Raw genomic sequence first — 20,744 nt, 5'->3', positions numbered from 1 at the left:
TATTATCTAAAGTATTTAAATAATTCCATTGTCCCTAATAGTGTTCAGATTTATGTTTCCAGAACGTTAAGTGGTAAATCCCATTTTACCGATTTGGTGCTTTCATTTGACTTAATTATTTATTAAATAAATTTTGTTTTACTGACCAGTGTCTAGGATGCCAAACACTTGGAGCTTGTGGTGAAAATGCACAAACATCTGAACAAAGTCAATAAGACTGATGGAATCTGCAGAAGGAGCTAAAATCACAGAGATTATTTAAGTTTCAAAAATGTTTACTACAGATCTATAAAATACCTTTGTATAATATGCAAAGTGTCGACTGTAAATATAAATGTGGTTGAGTGTCATTTTACCACCTAAAACTACAAATGTCCTATGTCTTAAAATATATACTGAATCGTGTGTGTGTGTGTGTGTGTGTGTGTGTGTGTGTGTGTTTGTGTGTGTAGATGGGGTTGTGTTTATGTGTTGCAGATATTATTTAGTAAGCATCGCCCTTGTTTTGGCGCATTTTTTCAGTCAGACACAGAAATGACGTTTCATCGCTGCATTGTTTAGAACTCGCCTTTTGCATAACTTTGGGCTGTCACATAGATCTCTACTGCCTCACTAAACACTCCAAAAAGGAAACAAATCCACCCGTTTTCTGTTAGTGTTTGGTTTTAGGAACAAGCCATTTAAAAAAGTCCCCCATTTGTGATGTCACAAATGGGAGATTAGAATAAAATCATCTCTCATGTGTGAGAGAGCACTGCTGCTGGAGGAGCAGCAACTCTACTCTGCTCCCTTCTCAAGTACCGGAGCTTCTCAGCTTATAGCAGCTTGAGAGGGGGGATGGATGTGCATGGCCAGCTCTAACTTGTTTTCTTAAAGTGACAGAGCCCTGAAACGACTCGTTGTGGAAAGCACTGAAAATGCCAAGAATAAAACATTTTCAGCTCAAACTATATTTTAATTACAAAAACTAAATCAGTAGAGGAGGCAGCCGAATGCACTAATGAGTTGTTTTTGAAATGTTTTTATGGAAAAATGGTAAAAAAAATATCCTGTCAGCTGTAAATAAGTTCTCGTAAAAAGAATAACTAATAGCTGATTCAAACTAAAATGGACTACTGCCTTCTTAAATCTACTTTAATCTCATATTGGTTCATGTGAACACTAATTAATAAAGCTTAATGCTTCAATAAATTTCACTTTAGATGGTTATTCATTTATCCGGTTTTGTCAGAGTAATTCCTGACAAAGCTAGCTATAGCACTTCCTGTTCAATGTGCTACACCTCCTGCTGGATTTCCATAATATTTCTGCTGAAATATTAGCGTAATTCACAAATGACAGCATCATAAAGGTTAATAAAAGTGTTACCCTTAACTGCTTTCATTTATTTGACATTAGCCATCAACTTCTCATTTGTTCAGAGCTAATCACTTTTTCTCCAAACTGAGGTTGTTTAAAAAGTTATCTGCAGAAGGTGAGATATTCATTGTTTTCCTCTAAACTCCACTTTAAAATACAAACTATACCTATAGCTTATTTAATGTGACTGGTTTCAGTCCCTTCCAAGTAGGAATAAAAAAAGAAAACTAATATTTTGTGAAGTCAGTAAACTGAGATCAGTTCCTCTTTATTCAACTGTAGAAGCTCGAGCAGACAACTGGAATGCTTCTGAAGCTTTAGTGCGCATGGACAGTAGGTGTATGCATGTCTGTGGGGTTCATGTGTGTGTGTGAAACGTGAATGAAACCGATCAGAGTTGTAAAAACATGTGACCAAAGTAGACATTGTGTATTCTCAGTTTCTTTCTGTGTAATCGTTTCAAGACATGCTTGAATTTTTTCTCTCTCAACGCCAAGAAGCCGATGTTTATTTTTTTACTTTGTATATCATGCAAATTTCTATTTTCCCCTTTGCTACAAACACGTTAATTTACAAGACCATACAGAAAACTGTCACTATGGTACTACTGAACTGTTATTGCATTAATGTCAAAGCATGCCCACAATACACCAGTCAGCTGAGAAACATATATTCAAATGTGATTTTTTTTAAATAACATTGAGCATATACATTGTATTTTCTTTTTCTCCCCTGCATGAAGATTACTGCTAAAATTATAAAATATTTAAGACTTATATTAATTTAGGAAACAAATTGTCAATGAACACTTTGGCTGTTTTTAAGACAAATATACTCATTTGAATCTTTCTGGATTGAAAATAGTCATTTTAATTTTAAAAGCTGCTATTATTATTTTTCAGCAAAATTGTTTTTTGTATTAACTTTAAGCCAAATAGCAATAAAAAAACTTTTTACTGTGAATTGTTTCGTGTCCATTTTACTCCATATTTTGGTTTCCCCTCTAAATGCATATTTGTTGTATTTTTTACTGAAATAAAAAATTATAAAATAAAAATAAATGAGGGGTTATTGTTCCAATAACTGTATGCTTACTTAAAACGAATCTTATTCATTTAATATCTGTTTCACACTTTTTTTTATCTTTCTATAGGAAAATTCTTACTTTATTCTTCCTAGCATTTTTAGAATCAATATTTTTAGGATTTATTAGGGTTATTATAGATTAACTACTTTAATTCGATAATTGTAATAATATTATATAATTATTTTTGATAATTTATTACATTATTTATTTAGATTTGTAAGATTGCCACCTAGTGGTAACGTTTGGGATGACATCCTGGTAGAGCAGTTGAGAAGAAGAAGAAAATATAATTTCTATAGCGCCTCTCAAGATAAAAATCACGAGGCGCTTCACAAAAACAAAAAATGTAGAAATATTAAAAATAATTTAGAAAATGATTAAAAATATATTTTAAATGAGCAAAAATAGACAATTGTGATTAAAAAATGTTAAGAAAGAGAGAGAGTGAATAGGAAAGAGGGAAATCAGTGGATCCTGAGGAAGGTGGAATAGGTGGGGAGAGCAGAATAAAGAGAGAGTGGTAAAGAAGGTCATACAAAAGCCAGCTTGAACAAGTGAGTTTTCAGCTGCTTTTTGAAGGAGACCACTGAGTCCACTGATCTCAGGCTCAGGGGGAGAGAGTTCCAGAGTCTGGGGGGCCACAGCAGCAAATGATCTGTCACCTTTGGTCTTTAGCCTGGTGCTGCACAACCAGTAGGCTTTGGTCACTGGACCTCAGGGACCTGCTGGGGGTGTAGGGACTAAGAAGATCACCAATGTAAGATGGTGCTTGTCCATGTAAGGCCCTATAGACCAGAACCAGGATCTTGAAGTGAACCCTGAAGTTGACTGGAAAAATAATATTGAGTCAAAGTTCTGTTAGAGACAATGTGTAGTTTTTACCATTCATTTCTGGAAATATCCATCAAAATGTTGTTGAAAATTGATTAAATGATGCCCAGTTGTTGAAAAATATTGGCAGCTTTGTAACATAACCATAAAAATCAGGTCTAAAATACATGGGAGCGGGTCTTTTTATCTCTGGGCGAAGCCATATTAGATTCCATGTTACGGGAGCCCATGAGGACAAAATACATTCACTGATTTGTAACAGTTACAAAACTTTCGTCATTCTTAAATGTTGTTGTTTTACACATTTACCTCCACTTGTTGCCAGTGATGAAGGGGAGTCTGATGTTAGTTATTTTGCAGAAGTTTGCACTCCCCAGTGCTTTTTGACTCTAATGGACATCCCTTGGTAAGGTCCTGCTCCAACACAAAAATACTGCTTGCTTGCAACAATTTAGGTATCTACTGCCCCCTATTGCCAGGAAAAACACACAGTGACTTTAAAGGGAAATGAGGCAGTTTTCGCTTGCTTTTAGCAGCCCCTGAAAGCAAAACCTCGTTCGTCTCTTAACACCTTAATCTAACCGCTGAAATGTCTCCCCGGCCTTCATTAGCGTGCACAAGAGTAATTCATCATTAAATAAAACAAATCAGCAGTGTTCACGATCTAAAACATGGGTAATCAATTCCGGGTCTGGAGGGTCAGTGTCCAGCAAGTTTGAGTTTTAACTCTGCTTCAACACACCTGATTTCAATCAGCAGGTGATTAACAGGCTTCTGCAGAGGCCGATGAGCTGCTGCACAGGTGATTCAACCACTGAGTCAAGTATGTTGGAGCAGAGAAACCACTAAAATGCGAACCCTTCAGGACCGGACCTTAACCCTAACCTGATCTAAAACATGTAGGAAACATGCTAGAACCAAACTGCAGCACCTGGTATGTCAGCTCAGTTTTTCTTAAGTCCCAAGAGAGCAGAGGACTATTCTGGCCACAGGGGGTCGGTAGGGGCTGGGTGGCCTTTTAACCCTGCGGTGGGTCATTTTAGCACATACTGGCGCAAGAAAATAATTTAAAAATGATAAAAGGTTGCTAAATATCCTTTTAATTTCAGTCTTATAATTGATTTCTGACCACAAGAAACACAAATATTATCCTTTATAATCAAGATATAAAATTTAAAACAGAATTGTTTCAGATCAATAAAATACCAATTTCATTTTAAGTTTTAAGTTATTAAAGGTGAGAACTAAGAAATTTAAGAAATGAGTGCAGAAAATTCACAAAGTAGTCGTCACAAAAAACAATATGCCTCAATGTCATACCTTCTCACTTTATTAAAACATAAACTTACATTGAGAACAGGTGACATTTTAATTCTGTTACACATTTGAATTATAAAATCATTCATTTCAGATGCAAAAATTTCTCTTTATCTTCTGATTGTTAAAATAAAGAAATGAAGCAGCTTAAACAGTTTAATACACAAAATAATAAAATGTTATAAAAGTACAAAATATTAGAAAAACAATAATATATCAATGTTAAAAAAAAATTCCCCAAAGCATAAGAATGATTTAAAAGCCTGAACTCGGGTAATATTAAACAAATCTACAGGAACAGTCAGAAACTCTTACTCAGTTTAACCTGTTCAACCCTGTTTCATAATCATTGATCTCGTTGGTGTTTTGTTTCTTAAGCTCTCGCACCGACCTGAAGGCTCTGACAGCCAACACTGCACTAAAGATGAAAATAAACACCCCCAACACCCCAAAGAGTCCTCCTGCAATATCTGCACCATTAAACGTGCAATCAAAGCCCTTGTGTCCTTTGCTGTTGTACATTTGTTCTCTTTCCTTACAGATGGGACTACTATAAGTTTCCTGCATTTTAATGAAGTAGAATGCAATTGCGGGGATGTGACCCAAACCAATCAGAAGACTGAGCAGAGCCTCTCCCAGCAGCAGAGGCGGCCAGCGATAAGGGGCTCTGAAAACCCCCAGGACAAACATCACACAGGCGTAAGTCATTAAAACCCCACCGAAGGTCATCGCGAAGATGTACGGGGGCCGCTTGAGCTGATGGAACAGCTGGTCCAGCTCTTTCACCCTCTGTGCATCAGCTCCAGTGAAGGCACCGGCCCCTCCAAAATAATAAGCGTAAACCCCACCGAGGCTGGCCAGGTCCCGGTACCCACCGTTGTTGCTGTACGGCACTCCGGCGCAGATTATAATCAGCAGACTGACAAAGACCTGCATGAGCTGGCACAGACCTGAAAGATATTCATTAAATGCAGCAACAGGATGCAGAAAAAAAGACATATCTATTACAGGTGTGGAACGCTGAAAAAACATTTTTTAAATCTTATTTTGGATTATAATCAGTCACTCTGTTTTTTTTAAACATGAAAATAGTCTCCTACACCTATCTCCAGCATCAGCTTCTGACAGAAAATAGACACTGAAACTCTAGGATTTGGAAAGCCTGACAGATCTCCTGTCACTTAACATTCATGGACTCACCCATCTTGACTCTCATTGGGGAAGACTGTTGTTGGTTTAGCGTCCAGGAAACAGCAGAGAATGTCTTGGCTATTAGAAGCTAACCATTAGCATTAGCAACTCCACCATATGGCAGAATTCCTCCAGGCTTGTGTTATTTGTGGAGATAAAACATCCACTTTACAAGTCAGCGTTAAGAGTCATGTTGCCATTATCCAATCTGAGGCGAGATGTCCAAATACCAGGAAATACGACTCTAAATCCCATAGACTTGAATATGTAGATGCTCTGGAGAGCATACCAGCGTCACCACCATAGTGGACGGGTTCCTCACTCTCCACACCCAAAAAGAATCAATGCAGAGTGTGCAACCATGCCCAACCAGCGCACTATTGTAAATAGATCACATAGATTACTATTGACTTTTCTAGCCTATCTGTTGGGATTTTTATATTTGAATGGTATTATTTAATAGTCTCTATATTTTGTATCGATTTTAACTATCATGCAGTACCACAATAGCGATTTGTGAAAAGACACAAAAATGTTGTTTTTTGTTCGGTAAACACATTCCTCATTAGAAATAAATGCACTAGGAGCGAATGGAGATGCATCCAAGATGGTGGCCGGCCACTACGGCAGCTCCAGTGGCAGTGCCAGTCCACTTCACATCTACGTGTAAGATGTCTGTGCTACATCCTGCTGTCTGAAGCTCAGCTGTTATGTTACACCCCCCCTCTGAGTACGACTTATGCCGGGATTACACTGTGCAATTTTTAGCCGTCTTCGCCAAATCCCTCGTCCTGAGCAGAATCGTGACAAATAACGGTCAACGTCAGGGTGATTTGCATATATGTGCACCATGCTGTGAACGTACAGTGTGACTGGCTCTGCGACAGCTTTTTAAGCCGTCTCACGACCAAATCAGCCTCAAAAAGTCTTCAAGCACTGCATGAAAACCTACGATTCCTGTCTGCAATCGACCAATGAAAGCACACCTTTGGGGCGCTGCAGCAGCAAGACTCTGCCTCTCTGAGCTTCGGTTTCAATTTATGCTTAAAATGCAGATTATAAACTACACACCGGTTTTTATTTCTCTTACTAGCCCAAGTTAAACAGGAGTTATACTTAAAATAAGTAAACTACATTTTTAGACAAATTGTGAGAACTGTGATTTTGTGATCTGCGAGAGCTGAGAGGAGATGAGCTCACGAACATAAACAAAAAAACACAAAAACATGAGATCCCTTTGCTGTTGGTGGAAATTTCACACATTCAACAGATAAGGATGGTTCAGTAGTGTTTAGCTGCAGAGGGACAGTGGAAGCTCCGTGACAGCGGGTGTGAGCTGTCAGTGAGACAGAAATCACGAGAAACGTTTTAGATATTGCAGCGATCTGTGACGGATTGTTACTTCTCTGTACTTTAGTGGGTTCTTGTGTATAAAGGAGGAGAAGGATGAATGTCCAGTAAACCGATCAGCTGTTTAGCTGGAAGGCGGGAAAAGGAGACCCGCAGCCGGAGTCTGACGCCAATGAAGGTTTTAAAAATGAAGCTTCCTCTTTGAAGAAGATGAGCTGGGTCATGAACTGACACGAAGTGTTTTCATCTTTTCAGCTTTGTTTTGGTCAGCGGTCTGCTTAGAGACGTACGCTTTGGGAGGTGCGCTCATGACACAGCGTGTCCTGCAGGAGAGAGCCGTCGTGCTGAAATTGTGCGCCGTACAGTGTGACACCTTTGTGGAGTTCTCACAGTGTGACGTGAACAATCCTGTGTGACGGCCAAAAATTGCACAGTGTGATCCAGGCATTACAAGGCATTTATTCCTACTAGAGACCTCTGCAAATGTAACTGATTAAATGAGTGTTCCGCACCTTTAAAAACTTTGGTACACTTTATTTCTGCACTAAATGCATTCTACTAGATGATTAATGAAATCTAAGGCACGTCAATATTTTAGCATTGAAATTGGATGCTATAGTAAAACCTTAAATGAATGAAGTTAGGCAGGAGCTTTTTGACCTAACTTATGTTTCCCTAAGAAACGTCAACATGAAAAAACTTGCCTCTAGTGGTTAGAGTGTATCTTAAGTTGTAAAGGACTTCTGTTTGTTGATGTGAATGATACTCCGTGTCCGACTGGTACTCTGACGTGTCTCTGGACCTACACAGACAAAAGGATGTTTTTAGTGAGTAGCCTCTGAAGGTCTTCCCTCAACTGGTTTCTTACATTCTGGACGGTGTCTGATGGTGATGATCTCGGTATGTAGGAAGCTCATGATGAGAAGGACTTGTCTGTCCCCTGTTCCTGTTTTCTCGGGCCCGCCTGTCACCATCCTTCACATCTCTCTGTGTGCGGTTGTCATATGTTGAGCGTCCTTCCTTGTGAGGGTAATCCTTGCTCCTGTACTCTACAGACACATCGCTCTGATGGTGCTTTCCTCTTGGCATCTTCGGTTCCCTGCAGAAGAAGATTACGGACATGAATCCTATTGCAGACTCGACCAAAAAGGACATTTGGGTGGGATTTCAAGAAGACAGTGCCTACAAGAAGCTGCAAACAGTGAAGCGTGGGAGATAATTTAATGAATCAGTGCTGGGTGATACAGAATGGACAACAGAAGCTTTTTCATTCTAGAGGAGCAATGACAGGCTTTGTGTGCGTTATGAAGATTTAAAATATTATTATTATAGAGCAACATTAACTTTGTTAGCGTGATAATCAAAAAGTGACCCCTAATTCGCAGCAAAATGATTATCGTTGGAAGTGCAAAGATTATTTCTGATTAAATTGTTATATAATTTGTATAGAAAAGTTAAATGACTGTGGATTTAATTCACAATCTTACATCCTACCTTTTGTTTTTGTCGTCTTGTTTTCTTTCACACAGCTACTGGCATTCCTCACGGGCTAGTTTCCTGATTTCGTTCCTTCCTTCTTCCCTCACCTGTGCTTTGCCACGCCCACAGGCTCGACTGTTTTTCTACTTTCTGAGCTGAGCACTAAACAGAAACTCTTCCAATAACGGTGGTTTAAATGCGTTTTTATTGCCATCTTTGTGTTGAAGGTATTGTTTATGTGAAAAAATGTTTCTGCACCATTTATTTAGTGCGTGTGGACTCCCAAACAAAAAACTGCTGTTATTTTGCTGTTTTGGACAAAAATGGAAACCTCTTCGCAAAGATTTAGATCAAACTGAAAACGGTTATAAAAGTTTTTGTTTTCGGTTAAACTAATGTCTAGAACACCAAATTTGGCAATTCATGCCACAACCCGGACGACACACGACCACGAGGTCAGCGCTCAAGCGAAGTGAATTTACCCGTTTCATCCGAAGCATTTCCGCCGAGGAAAATAGACTTTTCATAATAAAAGTATATGAAATAATAACAGATTGGAGATATTCGTGTGAAATTTGTTTTCTTCATTTTGTATACGAGAGTTTTAACAGCTGATATAGTCTACCTGTTGTATTAAACAAAATGTTCACTGCTGAAATAAACAACTAAATGAACAAGTAAATAAATAGGACCTATTGTCTAGTTGTGGAACCCTTCAGACAATGTCCATAGTCTGTTATTTTAACCTATTTAACATTAAAGCTACAAAAATTGTCCTGTATCACATTATTCGTTTAATTCTGATTTAATTAACAGCCAAAGGAGGCAGTTTGTTTCAAGGTCTCATTAAAAAATAAAATGCTTTATAGGCTACTTACAAAATTACAAACGTGTATGTTTATTAGTTATATTTATTTACTTTCATAGGAAGGGTTTATGTTGTAGGGGTGAAGCTTTTTATTTTTAACATTAAAAATTTTAATTTCAAATTATTTGACAGTTTATTGCAGATATCATTTCTTCAAAGAAATTTAATTTATTCTCTATTCTTTTCTTAAAGGGCATTTAGATCAGGATATTTTCTAAATGATGATTAAAAAATGTGAAAGATAGGATACAGGACCCATAATGTAAATAGAACTGGCCCCAAGATGGACCTTTGAGGAATTACACAAATGACAGGGACCTTTGCAAAGAATAAACCCACAATTAAATCAAAATGTTAAAGATGAGGCGGGCACTGCTGAAATGAATTTCACCTGAGTCAAGTACACAACTCTACAGACAAACTTAATGAAACTTATCAAAGCTCTGCTGGAGTTCGAATCACATTGACTGAAATAATAAAAGGCGAATTTTACTAAGCTGATACCACATAAGTCCCACTGTTGTAACAATTACTTTTATTCATTTATTTTTCATTGATAATTAAAAAAATTGTACAAAGTAAAACTAAATGCAACAAGTTTATATGAAACTCTTATGAAACATGTTTGTGAAAACATAAAAAAAACATATTTCTTCAGAGATAAAGACTGAAATGTTAAAGGTAAATAATAATTGCAATTTTTGTAATATGCCATTTTTTGGTAATTTTTTTAAATAAATTTGCCCAAAATATTACAACTTTACGACATTCCCAATGTTTTTATTGTGAAGGCACAAGCTAACCGTTAACGGAAGTATTTACCATCACTCCACGAGCCGTCGCTGCTACTCGTCGACCGCGCGCTGGTTTGGCTAGCTAGCGAAGAATATGGCAAGTCGAGCACCATGAAGTGCGGATGCATTACACGGATCACAGTTTTCAACTGAAAATACATCGATGGACCACTGACAATGACGTCAAAGTAGAGCACTGTTTGCAGTTATTACAAACCCGTAACACCTTCCCGGGGAAGTTTTCATCTGGTCAGCGGAGGGGAGAAAATCTCACCAGGAGCATGGCTTCTTACAGCAACCAGGTAGCTCGGCTAGCATTAGCCAGTAAAACAACTGAATGTGGAATTCATCTAACCGTTATTTAAAGCTTTACGATCACCTCTCTTTTGCAAAAACATGTTCACCAAATAATTATCATACCATATTCGTGTTATGCTAAGTTGTGTGTTTTCATTTACAACAGCGATTTGATCGTGTCATTGAAATTCGTAGTGCTGAAAAGTGCTTGCTAATGCCCCCCATCCACCCCCCCTCCTCCCAATGAAACACAACCAGCATGGTAACATTGCTAACAGGCCGTGCGATCCTCCATTCAAATGAGCCAGCAGTACTGCTTACTGCTATTTTTAAAAGCTACGAAAGCATTTTTTCATCTAATCGGTTCTACAGCCCGCATAATGAAACGACAGGGATTGCTTGGTACCAGATTCTACGATTGTCATGAATTATTTGTTAAGAGAGAAGTCACAGGAAAGGAAACTGCTGCGTGTTTGCACGGCCCACCTGCTCTGCTGACACGGGCCTTCTCGACTTTGTTTTCTTAAATCAATACTACTGAATACACGTCCAATATCAGGTGCAAGTTCCGATTCGCGGATATTTTTCCGCAAGCAAATGTAGGCGTATGCTAGCAGAAGTAAAGCCAAAGATGAGATGCATTTTCGAGCTTATTTAGCTGTTAGCAGGCTAGCAGTTTTGCACAGGTGGTGTGCATTGCTGTCATTTCGCTTGCTGGTTAGCTGAATACTGTGCGACAGCGTGGGCCTTAATTCGTATTTTGACATTTTATGCAAACGTAAGTAGACACACGATAAAATTAGCTATGGGCAATTCGCGTATGCAAACGCAAACTAGCTCTTCTCGCTGTGTGATAGAAGTTAGTCTGTAGGAAGCAGATTCGGGTTTTAATTCCGTGGAGGCTAACCTTCATGTGGGAAGGCCCGTTTTGAGGTGTGCATGCAGTAACTTGCAAGTAAGTCCGGGGTTTGTTGTGTTTGACTCAAAGTTAGTGTTTTATTTAAACGAAAGCACATCAATTAGGAACCCGTCATAAGCCGTTCGTTTGAATTAAATGTTCAACAAAACATGTATATTTATTACAGGAAGCGACGTATCACTGGAAATTATGTTTTCACACCTTTTCCTGCCCCAAACTGAGCATTTCTGTTGGCTGACTGTTCAGCAAAGCAGTGGTTTACGAGAACCAAAAAAATAAAAATAAAATAAATTAAATTCAGTTTCAGCCTTTTTTCCCCCTTTTATACAAAAGTACATTTACGTTGTGAAATGATCAGGTATCAGCCCTGAAATATTTGATTTCTCTTATCACAAGAGTATTTGTCAACTTTTAGGCATGGGGTAAATGGTCAATATTTACTGAGAAATATTGATTCCCCTCCATTTAAATTGAGCAAATTTCAACCATTATTAGATTTAAAAAATCCTGTTTAATTGTTGTTCACATTTAAATTCTTGAATGAAGCAGCTGCTGTTAAAGTGAACTGAATAACAAAATGTGTGCACACACTTATAGGTTACCAAATACAAACATCAGTCAAAGCAGGTCATACTTCTTCTATAGTGAAGAGATAAAGGTTAGGAAACAGGTCATGCTGGAAAATCTTGTCAGTTATACTTTTTACCCGTTTCTATTGATAATGGCAGATTTGGTTCTGCTTATTTTTTGCATGGTCATTCAAATCTAAAGGCTGAAAGACAGAAACAAGTTATGTTTGATTTATTTGATTTTCAGGCTTTCAGAATTAAACATTTTTTATGGTGAACAGGTAGTAATTATTGCATTTTGGGTTATTTCTACTTAAATACCACTTTTAATAGTTGTTGCACTGCTAAGAAATATAGTTGTATTGCTTATTTATATTAAAACAATTAAAAGTATATATCCTTCCTGTCTTCTAATGTGTATTTTAAAGTAATGACATGTCCCTGCAGGTGCATGCACACTTAGCAGTGTTCTACAGCTTCTCATGTTGACATAGGGATCTGTTTCTGTCAGAGTACACAAACTTTCCTCAGAATTTGTGTTTGATTCCCAGCGTGTAGATTTCATAAATATTAAAGGTTTGTCAACAGAAATATTGCAGAGAAGCAAATTGGTTTAGTCGTTTAATTATGTAGAAAATTTCTGAAGATTATTTAATACCATAATAGTTTCTCATAAATCACATGAATATGCCTGAAACAAATACATCTGCTGGCATCTTGGCATCTTTTATACCCGTGTGTATCTCAGAGTTTTCATGAAATGGTCAAGTGTGTTGTGTCATCGTGCAATAGCTGAAATTATACAGATGTCCAATTTGTTGTAATCTGTTGTATGCTCATAAAAAGATGCAAAGGGACATTCTTTCTGTTGTGACCGAGTTGTTCCGAGGCTGCTGGGATTAAAGCCGGCTGTTTGTCACTTGTTGTGCTGTTTCAGCAATGTGAGCCCTAATGGGGGGGCCTTGTTTGCAAAGAGTTACATATGCTTGAACTGCACTTTCTTTTCTCTGTGCCTTCCCTTTTCACAGCCGGCTATTTATTGCTCTGAAAGGATTAACAGCGCGGCCTGTGAGTTCATTAGGTGTGTTTCCACTACCGGGACTTCATGGTAATTTTACCGGAACTTGCGGGTGTACTAGGGCTGCACGATATTAGGAAAACCTGCGATATTCGATAACGGTGCTTAATATTGCGATATCGATATTACTTGCGATAAATGAACAAATACTAAAGTATGCAGTGTTGGTGTCGTCTGGCGTGTGATGTCTGCTCTGGGTTCAAAGCAAACAAAAACTAATGCATGAATTCTATTACAACATAACATTTTTATTGCAAACGTGCAGCTGCACCTGCTACTGTGTTAGCAGCAAAACAACAAACTGCATGCATGCAGTTTCTCAGTGACTTTAAAACATCACCTCCACCATAAAACTTTTTCTGATGCTCCAAATACAGAAAAACATCACTTACCAGGGTTTTTTGAATAAATAAAAAAATCATATAATAAGTTTAAATGTTCAATAATAGTTAACATCACTTAAATGCAACAGCAAATTCTCTCATTGCTACTGAACATTTTCTCCACTTATGTGGTTATGATATAAGGCTGTTGCTGCAATTGGGAAGTGAACTGTGCTGGGCCAAACTAGGAGAATGTTAAGATTTTCTGAGGGAAAGAGTAAAACAATTGTCTACCTTTCAGAAGAGGAACTGGCAAAAAAACTACATGGAAAATATGTGAAAATGTTTGTTTTTAACCCCAAATTGAACAAGTTTACCTAGATCTTAAAAAGCAGCTCAGATGATGAAACTGCAACTATGATTCTGATAACAAGCTAACAAATTGAACTAGCTCCTCTAAGATAACCGGCTAGCAGAGCTTCTGACTGACAGTTTATGTGCAGCAGCAAATCAACTATCCTGATTAACAAGGTTACAAAAGCTCATAAATGAAAAATCACTTTGATGTGTGGGGGAACTTTTCCAGGCCCTCTTTAGCAGGGTGGGACTGGGAGGAGAGTGCTGTAGCCTTTTAGCTGGAAGCTAATAGGAGCCTGGGGCTAACATCACCACCCGGTGGAACACTAGCGACATGAAGGTGGGTTGGTTCACCGGCACGTGTCGGAGTCAGCCCGGTAAAAATGATTAACGACACCGAGCGGAGTCACGTTCACGTTTGAAAGCAGAGCTGATTCCAGAAACATCAGCACAAAGTGCGTTCGTTGCTCTGAGCCAGCATGACGAACAAGGGAACGGCGCCACTAACTCAGTTCGGGTGTTGCGTTCCACCCTAAGGTCTACGTAGAGGGCGGGCGTATTACGTGAACGGACCCATCTGATTGGCTGCATATCAGAAGGGCTACATTTGATTGGTCAAATAATACTTCCGTGTAATAAACAGCTGGTTTACAAAAAGCTGATGTATGACACGGATGGAAATGTTTGAACCAAACATTTATCACAGTTTTTGATGTGTTTTGCCATGGGCCTATCGCACGTCCTGTTGTCCCGATGACGATAATTTTTCGATATATTGTGCAGCCCTAGCGTGTACTTTATCAGGGGTAGGTACTCGGAATGGCCCGGGAGAGTCACTAAGCGGAACTTTTGGTTAACCCACGCCGTTTGGTTGTAACTCAGTGAGAAATGACGTCAGCAGGCATTGTCCAAAACGACCAGCGTTAGCCGTGGCGCTGAAGTTTCAGGCGTGGCGCTGCGTCTGAGTCTTTATAGGGGAAACACTGTCCTTTAGCTCCCCCAGAGTAGTGTAGGCCGTGCCGATGTTTACTCAAATTTTAGCTGTTTGCTTCCAAAGACATCACTCTCTTACGCCTAGATCACATCAGGCGTGGAAGCGTGACGATGCGCCTCAAAGCGCCGTGGAATGACGAGCGTTTTTATTCGGCGCCCTTGTTACCCTACTGTACGAAAACAGGCATGAGCAGAAGCGCTCATCCAAAATGCTCGCCTGATGTGAACAGAGGAGCAGCGGGCATCGTGCAAATTTTGTGATCGCGGTACTTCGCAGCTGATGTGATCCTGGTGTTACTTTTACTTCCAGGCTCCGCCATGATGCCAACAGAAAAAGTGAACTTATTCTTTTTCGTTTTTCTTTTTATTGATGCCTGGCAAGCTGAAAATGCAACACGTTCTCACACCCGAAGCGTTTGTTTCCGCGTTGTGCCAGATCGTCGTTTTCCAACTGCCGCAGAAAAAACAGATTTTACTGAGTTCTGACCTTTACCCTCTTGCTATTTAACCTCCCCCCCACTCCGATCCTAACCATAACCCCCTTGTGCTTTCAAAACTTTGTTTCTAGTTGTAACGTCTCTCTCCAACATGTTAACGTGAAGTTTAGAATGAGCAACAGGGTACAGGTTGGGCATCGAGCTTCGATTGGAACCGGTTCCAACTATTAGTTTTTCCCGGAGTCGTTCAGTTTTTATTTATTAATTTTTTCGATTCCTAGTTTCGATTCCTAGAATGCCAACGGAAGAGGAATCCGCGGCTGATCTCCGTGAAAAATAAACGTGATCTGCAAATTGTGATCAACGCTTTTCAGAGCTGATCACACCAGCTGTCTGTGTGCAGCACCAAGTCCCCCCTCCCCCCACCCGGTGCGCAGCTGCCAAATATAAACAAACGTGTCTGCCGAACTTTTACTCCATAATGTAAACTTTTAACTCCTGAAGCGTAGAGGAAACTTGTTAAAATACGTCAACACGGTGGATTTAATAGAAGCTTTAAAGAACAAACTCTGGACGGTGTGAGGTGAGTTTGTCTCACTGCAGAAATAAAAACACACACGGAGCGTCAGCAGTCAGACGCAGCCGCTTGAGCGTCAGAAGGCTGAGCAATAACCTGTAGAATAATTGACGTCATCTGTTAGAGAAGCTTCTCTGTGGTGGACCACACCAGCTTCTGCCACAATAAATAATTATAATAATAAATAACAGTTTTTATTTCCTTTCTGAACTATGTCTGTTGAGAGTTTTAATGTTTAAAATCTGTTAGATTGTTACTGACAGCAGCTACATTTAAGTTTCACTTTCTGTTCTGACTGAATGCTGCTGCAGCATGGAGGTGTAGTTCTCCGTCATCCTGGACATGATCATCCTGAGAGTTTTAGCTGAAAACAGCTGGACGTTTCTGGATATGTTGGAGACATTTGGCCTCTCATCCCAGAGGCTTCTTCCAGACTTTGGTTGTGGTCAGAAACAAACACACTGGTTGTGCTACAAGTTTTTCTTTTTTTCTCCAAAACACGTTTTTGTCTAAGTGAAGGTGATGTTATTGTTCATAGAATTAAAATTCATGTTGAAGTTAAGATTGTTTCATCAAGTAGGACCTGTGGTTAGCTGGATCATTTAAAACATAGAATGTCTTGAAAGGATCTGAATCGGGAATCGATAGGAACTGAAATCAAAACGAGGAATTGGAATCGGAATCATTCAAAATCAAACGATGCCCAACCGTAGATGGGGATAAGGGGAAGGTTAAATAGGTTAGAGGTTAAATGTCGGTGAAATGTGCATTTTACTGCGGGTGTCGGAAATCGACGCTCTGGCACAGCGTGTCACCTCCCGACGCATTGGGACTCAGATTTGTCAATCAGCGTCATTTTTTGACACTGACGCATGTACTGTACCAGTGTACCTGCACATGTGACGTGACAATAAAAGTGATTTGATATCAAATAGCATGTTATAATTATGAAAGACCTCTTAAAATGAGCAAGCAATTGCCAGTTATTCTTCAAGTTTTATTCAAAATTAGTTTGCAAAACTTCAGCACTTCAACTTTACTTCACAGTAAACAAATGCCTGTGCAAAAAATAAGTAAACAACCTGAGCCGATTTTCCCCTCGTGCGAGAATCTGCTAGCCTGCAAGCCAGACAAAAAACTAGGAGAATAACGCTGCGAGCGGTTGCGGCCCAAACAGAACCAGAACCGCTCACGGCGCAAACAGCTCGCCGGCTGTTTCCCTATTAACACACGTCCGTTTTAATTTCCACACTTTTTTTTCTCACACTAACAAGGATTGCCAAAAGCATGTTTGCTGTGGTTTTGTCAAATTATACTGATCACAAAACATTTATTTACTTTCTTTCGTTTTCCTCCGCCACTCATAAATACCCGTGTCCTCCTGCAGAAACCCCGAGGGACAACAGACATCAATAACACAATAAAAAATCCGACGTGTTGTGTAAAACTGCTATTTTTTAGCACATTTTAAGTCCGACGTGTTGCTACCAGACGTACGGTGTGAGCTGAAACTGAGCGCTACAAACGAAAAAGTCGCAGAGTCCGCAGAATATATAGAAATACAGGCTAAAAAGCATTATCTTGTAGAGGCTCCGAGTCCGCTTGCAGAAGTGACATTTACAGGTGCTGCAGCACGGAGGATGTGGTGTTGTGGTAGGCTAAATTCATTTTACAGTATTTAAACTGGACTACGTTTTCTGCCTTACGACGTGAAAAATGGCCCCACAACTTTGACATTTTCTGTCTTTTTCGCCCTCCACCGGGGTCTACGTTGTCCGTCATGGCTTAAGAGAAAGTTAAGTTATATTCGCTACTCGCGTGTGCATTCAGTCCAGTGGGCATGTGCGTCACTTATTTCGGTCCGGGTGAAACATGACCCCGGGCGATTGAAAAGCCATGAATTAATTAAATATGAATTAAACGAATCCTCGAGGCAGAGAATTTGACTCGAGGATTTTTTTGTACTCGAATTATTCGAGGTACTCGAGGAATCGTTTCAGCTCTAGTTGTTTTTACCTTCTTCAGCTCCCAGCTCACCAGCCTCCTGCTAATATCACACCCTGCTTTCCTTGGTTTGGCCCCACGCCAAATACAGGAAAACATTTGAATCTATAAATCTGGAGCTAATGCATTAAGCAAAAAAGCGAAAGACAGTTAAAGATAGTCTCTAAAGTTGACAACAAGCCAACCTAGCATTAGCAGCATTCTGCCAGATACAGACTGTTCTCACAGCCTGTTTTTTCTTTTGCTCAGCTAATTATTATTTCATATTTTACTTTTAATTCACACTAAATATACAGCTGTAGGGGTTTGAAACACCAAAGAGTAGCCTTAGCGTTTAGTCAGAGGAAAATACTGCCGGTGTTTTGGATTGGGGTCCTTCACCTGTTTCAAGCAGCAGAGGTGCTTAAAATAGGCTCCGCTAAAGAGGCTTAATGGCCGATACCGATGATGAAATAAATGCTAAATATCGGTCCATTAATCACGCTACTGTTCCTCGTCCTTGGGGGGGGGGGGGGGGGGGGGGGGTCACAGGGCGTTCCACTGCCGTTCCTCATCAGCGGAGGGGGTGGGGGGGCTACGGTTGGTTTAGCTGGCGTGTGTTGTCCGTGCCAGCGGAGAAGGTAGTACCTGTAAGGGGGGTTGGACCACGTTTAGCCTGGCGGGTGGCCAAGCCCATCAGGCTTATGAAGGACCGAGGGAAACTCAATGAAATTTTAGGTGTACAGGTCTTGAACGAAATAACCAAAAATGGGCTTTTCTGGTAATATTTGTTAGTTTGGCTAATCTGTGAAGTACAGGCTGCCCATTGAAAGTAAGAGTACTACACATACATGCTTCACTCTTGAGCTGGTTCAAGTAAACCAAAGTCTTTCTAATACTTAAGTAATTAAGGATTAGTTACAGAGGTTCCCTTCAGGTCAAACATTCAGCTGACTGCAGTGAGAGGATGTTAAACGGTTCTTCTCGTTCATTCTGAAACCCATCAAACACTAAATCAATGGGTCTGCTGATAAATATCCGACTGTGCGGCTCCTTTCTGATGAGTCAGTTTAAAAACATTTTCTTTTATTGAGAAAATAAAGAAGAAAAGACAAATACATCGAGTTTTACATAAAATAATGATTTTCTTTGGGATGATCTTCTACACATTTAGGGAGTCGGAATGTTTTTGTAAATGACACACAAAAAGTCCTGGTTACCCATTCAACCATTTGTTTTTACTTTCCTGAGAAATGGTGGTATAGAAGCAAGCAGTCAGCCACTCGCGCTGTTATCTTATGTGATTGATTCATCGTGTAATAATTGGCTACACACAGATTTTGACTGACCTAAGGTGAACTGCTAAGCACAGACAAACTAAGACATGTAATCCATTGGCACACAACTTAAATGTTGATCACGTTTATAAAGTTTTGTCTAAAAGTTTTAGTCTCTTCACCCCGTCGAGGGTGAGGTGGTGTTTGAGCAGCCATAAATGAGTTTGCCTGTCAAAGGGCAATCATTCCTGGAGTCAGATCGGTGCAGTTTGTTCATGATTTACATAAAATGCTGCATGACTCATCATTTTATGACTTGCTGTACCTTCGCACATGATAGGACTATGGTAGCGGTGGAGTGAGAATGGATTTTTAAGAACAATAGTACCACATTGGACTGTGTTTAATCTCTTTGTGTTTATCTCTTTTCAATGTCATGAAACTAAAACTGTCATTCAAAACACTTTAGTTGTTAAAATTCTCTTTTTAGTCATATAAATGAAAATGTTAAAGTTGATTTTACAATGTTTTTTCCCTTTGACTAACAGCCCTTTTTTAATCTCTATTCACAGTATATCTTCGGGGAATTCAGCCCTGATGAGATCAATCAGTTTTTTGTGACTCCTCGCTTTTATGTTGAGGTAAGATAAAGACGTTTTGGGTGTCGGACATGGATAAATGATCTTTTCAAGTGTGTATGTGAAAGTGACCATTGCAGTATTTTTCTAGTGGCCTCTTCTGGGTTAAGAAAGTTTAGTTTGACTGAAACTATCAAGGATTATTAGCCCAGAAATCTAGACGAACTGTTTTGCTCTGCAGGTTGGTCTAGCCATGCTCCATTGTAGTCTCAGGTGTACCAATGACCTGAGCAATTGTAGGTTGGGCTAATCACAGCGCTCTGTTTAGAGATGTTGGGCGGGCTTAGTACAAGCGCTAGGATGGAGAAAAGTTACAAAGATGGTGTCGTCTCAGGAACGTTGCTCGTTTGAAACGGCTGTGAGATCAACTTTGGATGATTTAGATGTGGGCTTTACTTTGCTGCCAGGGTTTTTCAGCATTTTTACAGTTTTTTAAGAGTCACAGAACGTTGCATGCTATGATGTCTACTCAAAAACTAACAAAACAAAGAGTAGACTCACTTTACATTAGGAAGAATCTGATTTAGAGTGTTACCCATTTTCTAATCCGTTGTCGAATTGTGATCGACAGAAGCTTTTCCGGTTTGCGCCTCACTTTTTTTTACAGCAGCGGCCCAAAACGATCTCCTAACACATGGATTTTCTGCATCCTGATCACGTGTGATGTACGTGGATGAAGATCGCCTTTAGAGCTGGGATGTTTGTTCTCAAGTTTGTTCCGATGCCTACACAGTAAAAAAAAATGCTAATGACGACTTTTGTGGTCATTGGCAGTGAATGAGTTAATGCGATATTCCACATAATATGGTTATTATGTCTGTTGACAATTTTCCCAGCGTTGGATAAGTGGGAGAAAAGAATTTTTTCTCAGCCCAGTCATTCTTCTGGCCCGGCTGTAGTCCTTAAGCTTAACATAAAATGCAGTGAGGTCTTGCTGTTGAACACATTTATAAAATAGAATAGTCTTGATCCCACAGTGGATGAGTTCACTTGTTACAGCAGCACAAACACTTGAAAGAA

The 20,744-nt window shown here is 39.4% G+C and overlaps 2 protein-coding genes across 5 annotated transcripts in view; one reads left to right on the top strand and one right to left on the bottom strand.

The window, feature by feature from the left end:
• Positions 1–4,736: 4,736 nt before the first annotated feature.
• On the bottom strand, positions 4,737–11,192 carry marveld3 (MARVEL domain containing 3). Of its 3 annotated transcripts, none has more exons than XM_070554553.1 (4): positions 11,060–11,192; positions 8,004–8,234; positions 7,840–7,937; positions 4,737–5,544 (listed from the first exon to the last, which is right to left on the bottom strand). In XM_070554553.1, the coding sequence occupies exons 2-4, from the start codon at positions 8,222–8,224 to the stop codon at positions 4,910–4,912; spliced, it is 954 nt and encodes a 317-aa protein (XP_070410654.1). In that variant the 5' UTR covers positions 8,225–8,234; positions 11,060–11,192; the 3' UTR covers positions 4,737–4,909. The 3 variants fall into 3 exon arrangements, with proteins under 3 accessions (XP_070410654.1, XP_070410653.1, XP_070410652.1); XM_070554552.1 differs by lacking the exon at positions 11,060–11,192 and adding an exon at positions 10,305–10,364; XM_070554551.1 differs by lacking the exon at positions 11,060–11,192 and adding an exon at positions 8,630–8,770.
• Positions 10,299–20,744, top strand: part of usp10 (ubiquitin specific peptidase 10) — a 23,881-nt gene continuing 13,435 nt past the window's right edge. For both annotated transcript variants that reach the window (XM_070554550.1, XM_070554549.1), the window contains exons 1-2: positions 10,299–10,578; positions 19,659–19,727. In XM_070554550.1, the coding sequence (XP_070410651.1) occupies positions 10,399–10,578; positions 19,659–19,727 (249 nt within the window). In that variant the 5' untranslated portion in view covers positions 10,299–10,398. The remainder of the gene's footprint in view (positions 10,579–19,658; positions 19,728–20,744) is intronic.

This window comes from Nothobranchius furzeri, chromosome 9 (assembly GCF_043380555.1).
Source record: "Nothobranchius furzeri strain GRZ-AD chromosome 9, NfurGRZ-RIMD1, whole genome shotgun sequence".
Lineage (NCBI taxonomy): Eukaryota > Metazoa > Chordata > Actinopteri > Cyprinodontiformes > Nothobranchiidae > Nothobranchius > Nothobranchius furzeri.
Note: the sequence above shows the minus strand (reverse complement) of the source record. Positions and strands in the feature narration are given on the sequence as shown.

Coding starts and splice junctions, on each gene's coding strand:
- marveld3 (XM_070554553.1), bottom strand. CDS start 8,224: ATGCCAAGAGGAAAGCACCATCAGAGCGATGTGTCTGTAGAGTACAGG. Junction 7,938..8,003: donor CATCAGACACCGTCCAGAAT/GTAAGAAACCAG, acceptor TTGTCTGTGTAG/GTCCAGAGACACGTCAGAGT. Junction 5,545..7,839: donor ATACACTCTAACCACTAGAG/GCAAGTTTTTTC, acceptor AATATCTTTCAG/GTCTGTGCCAGCTCATGCAG.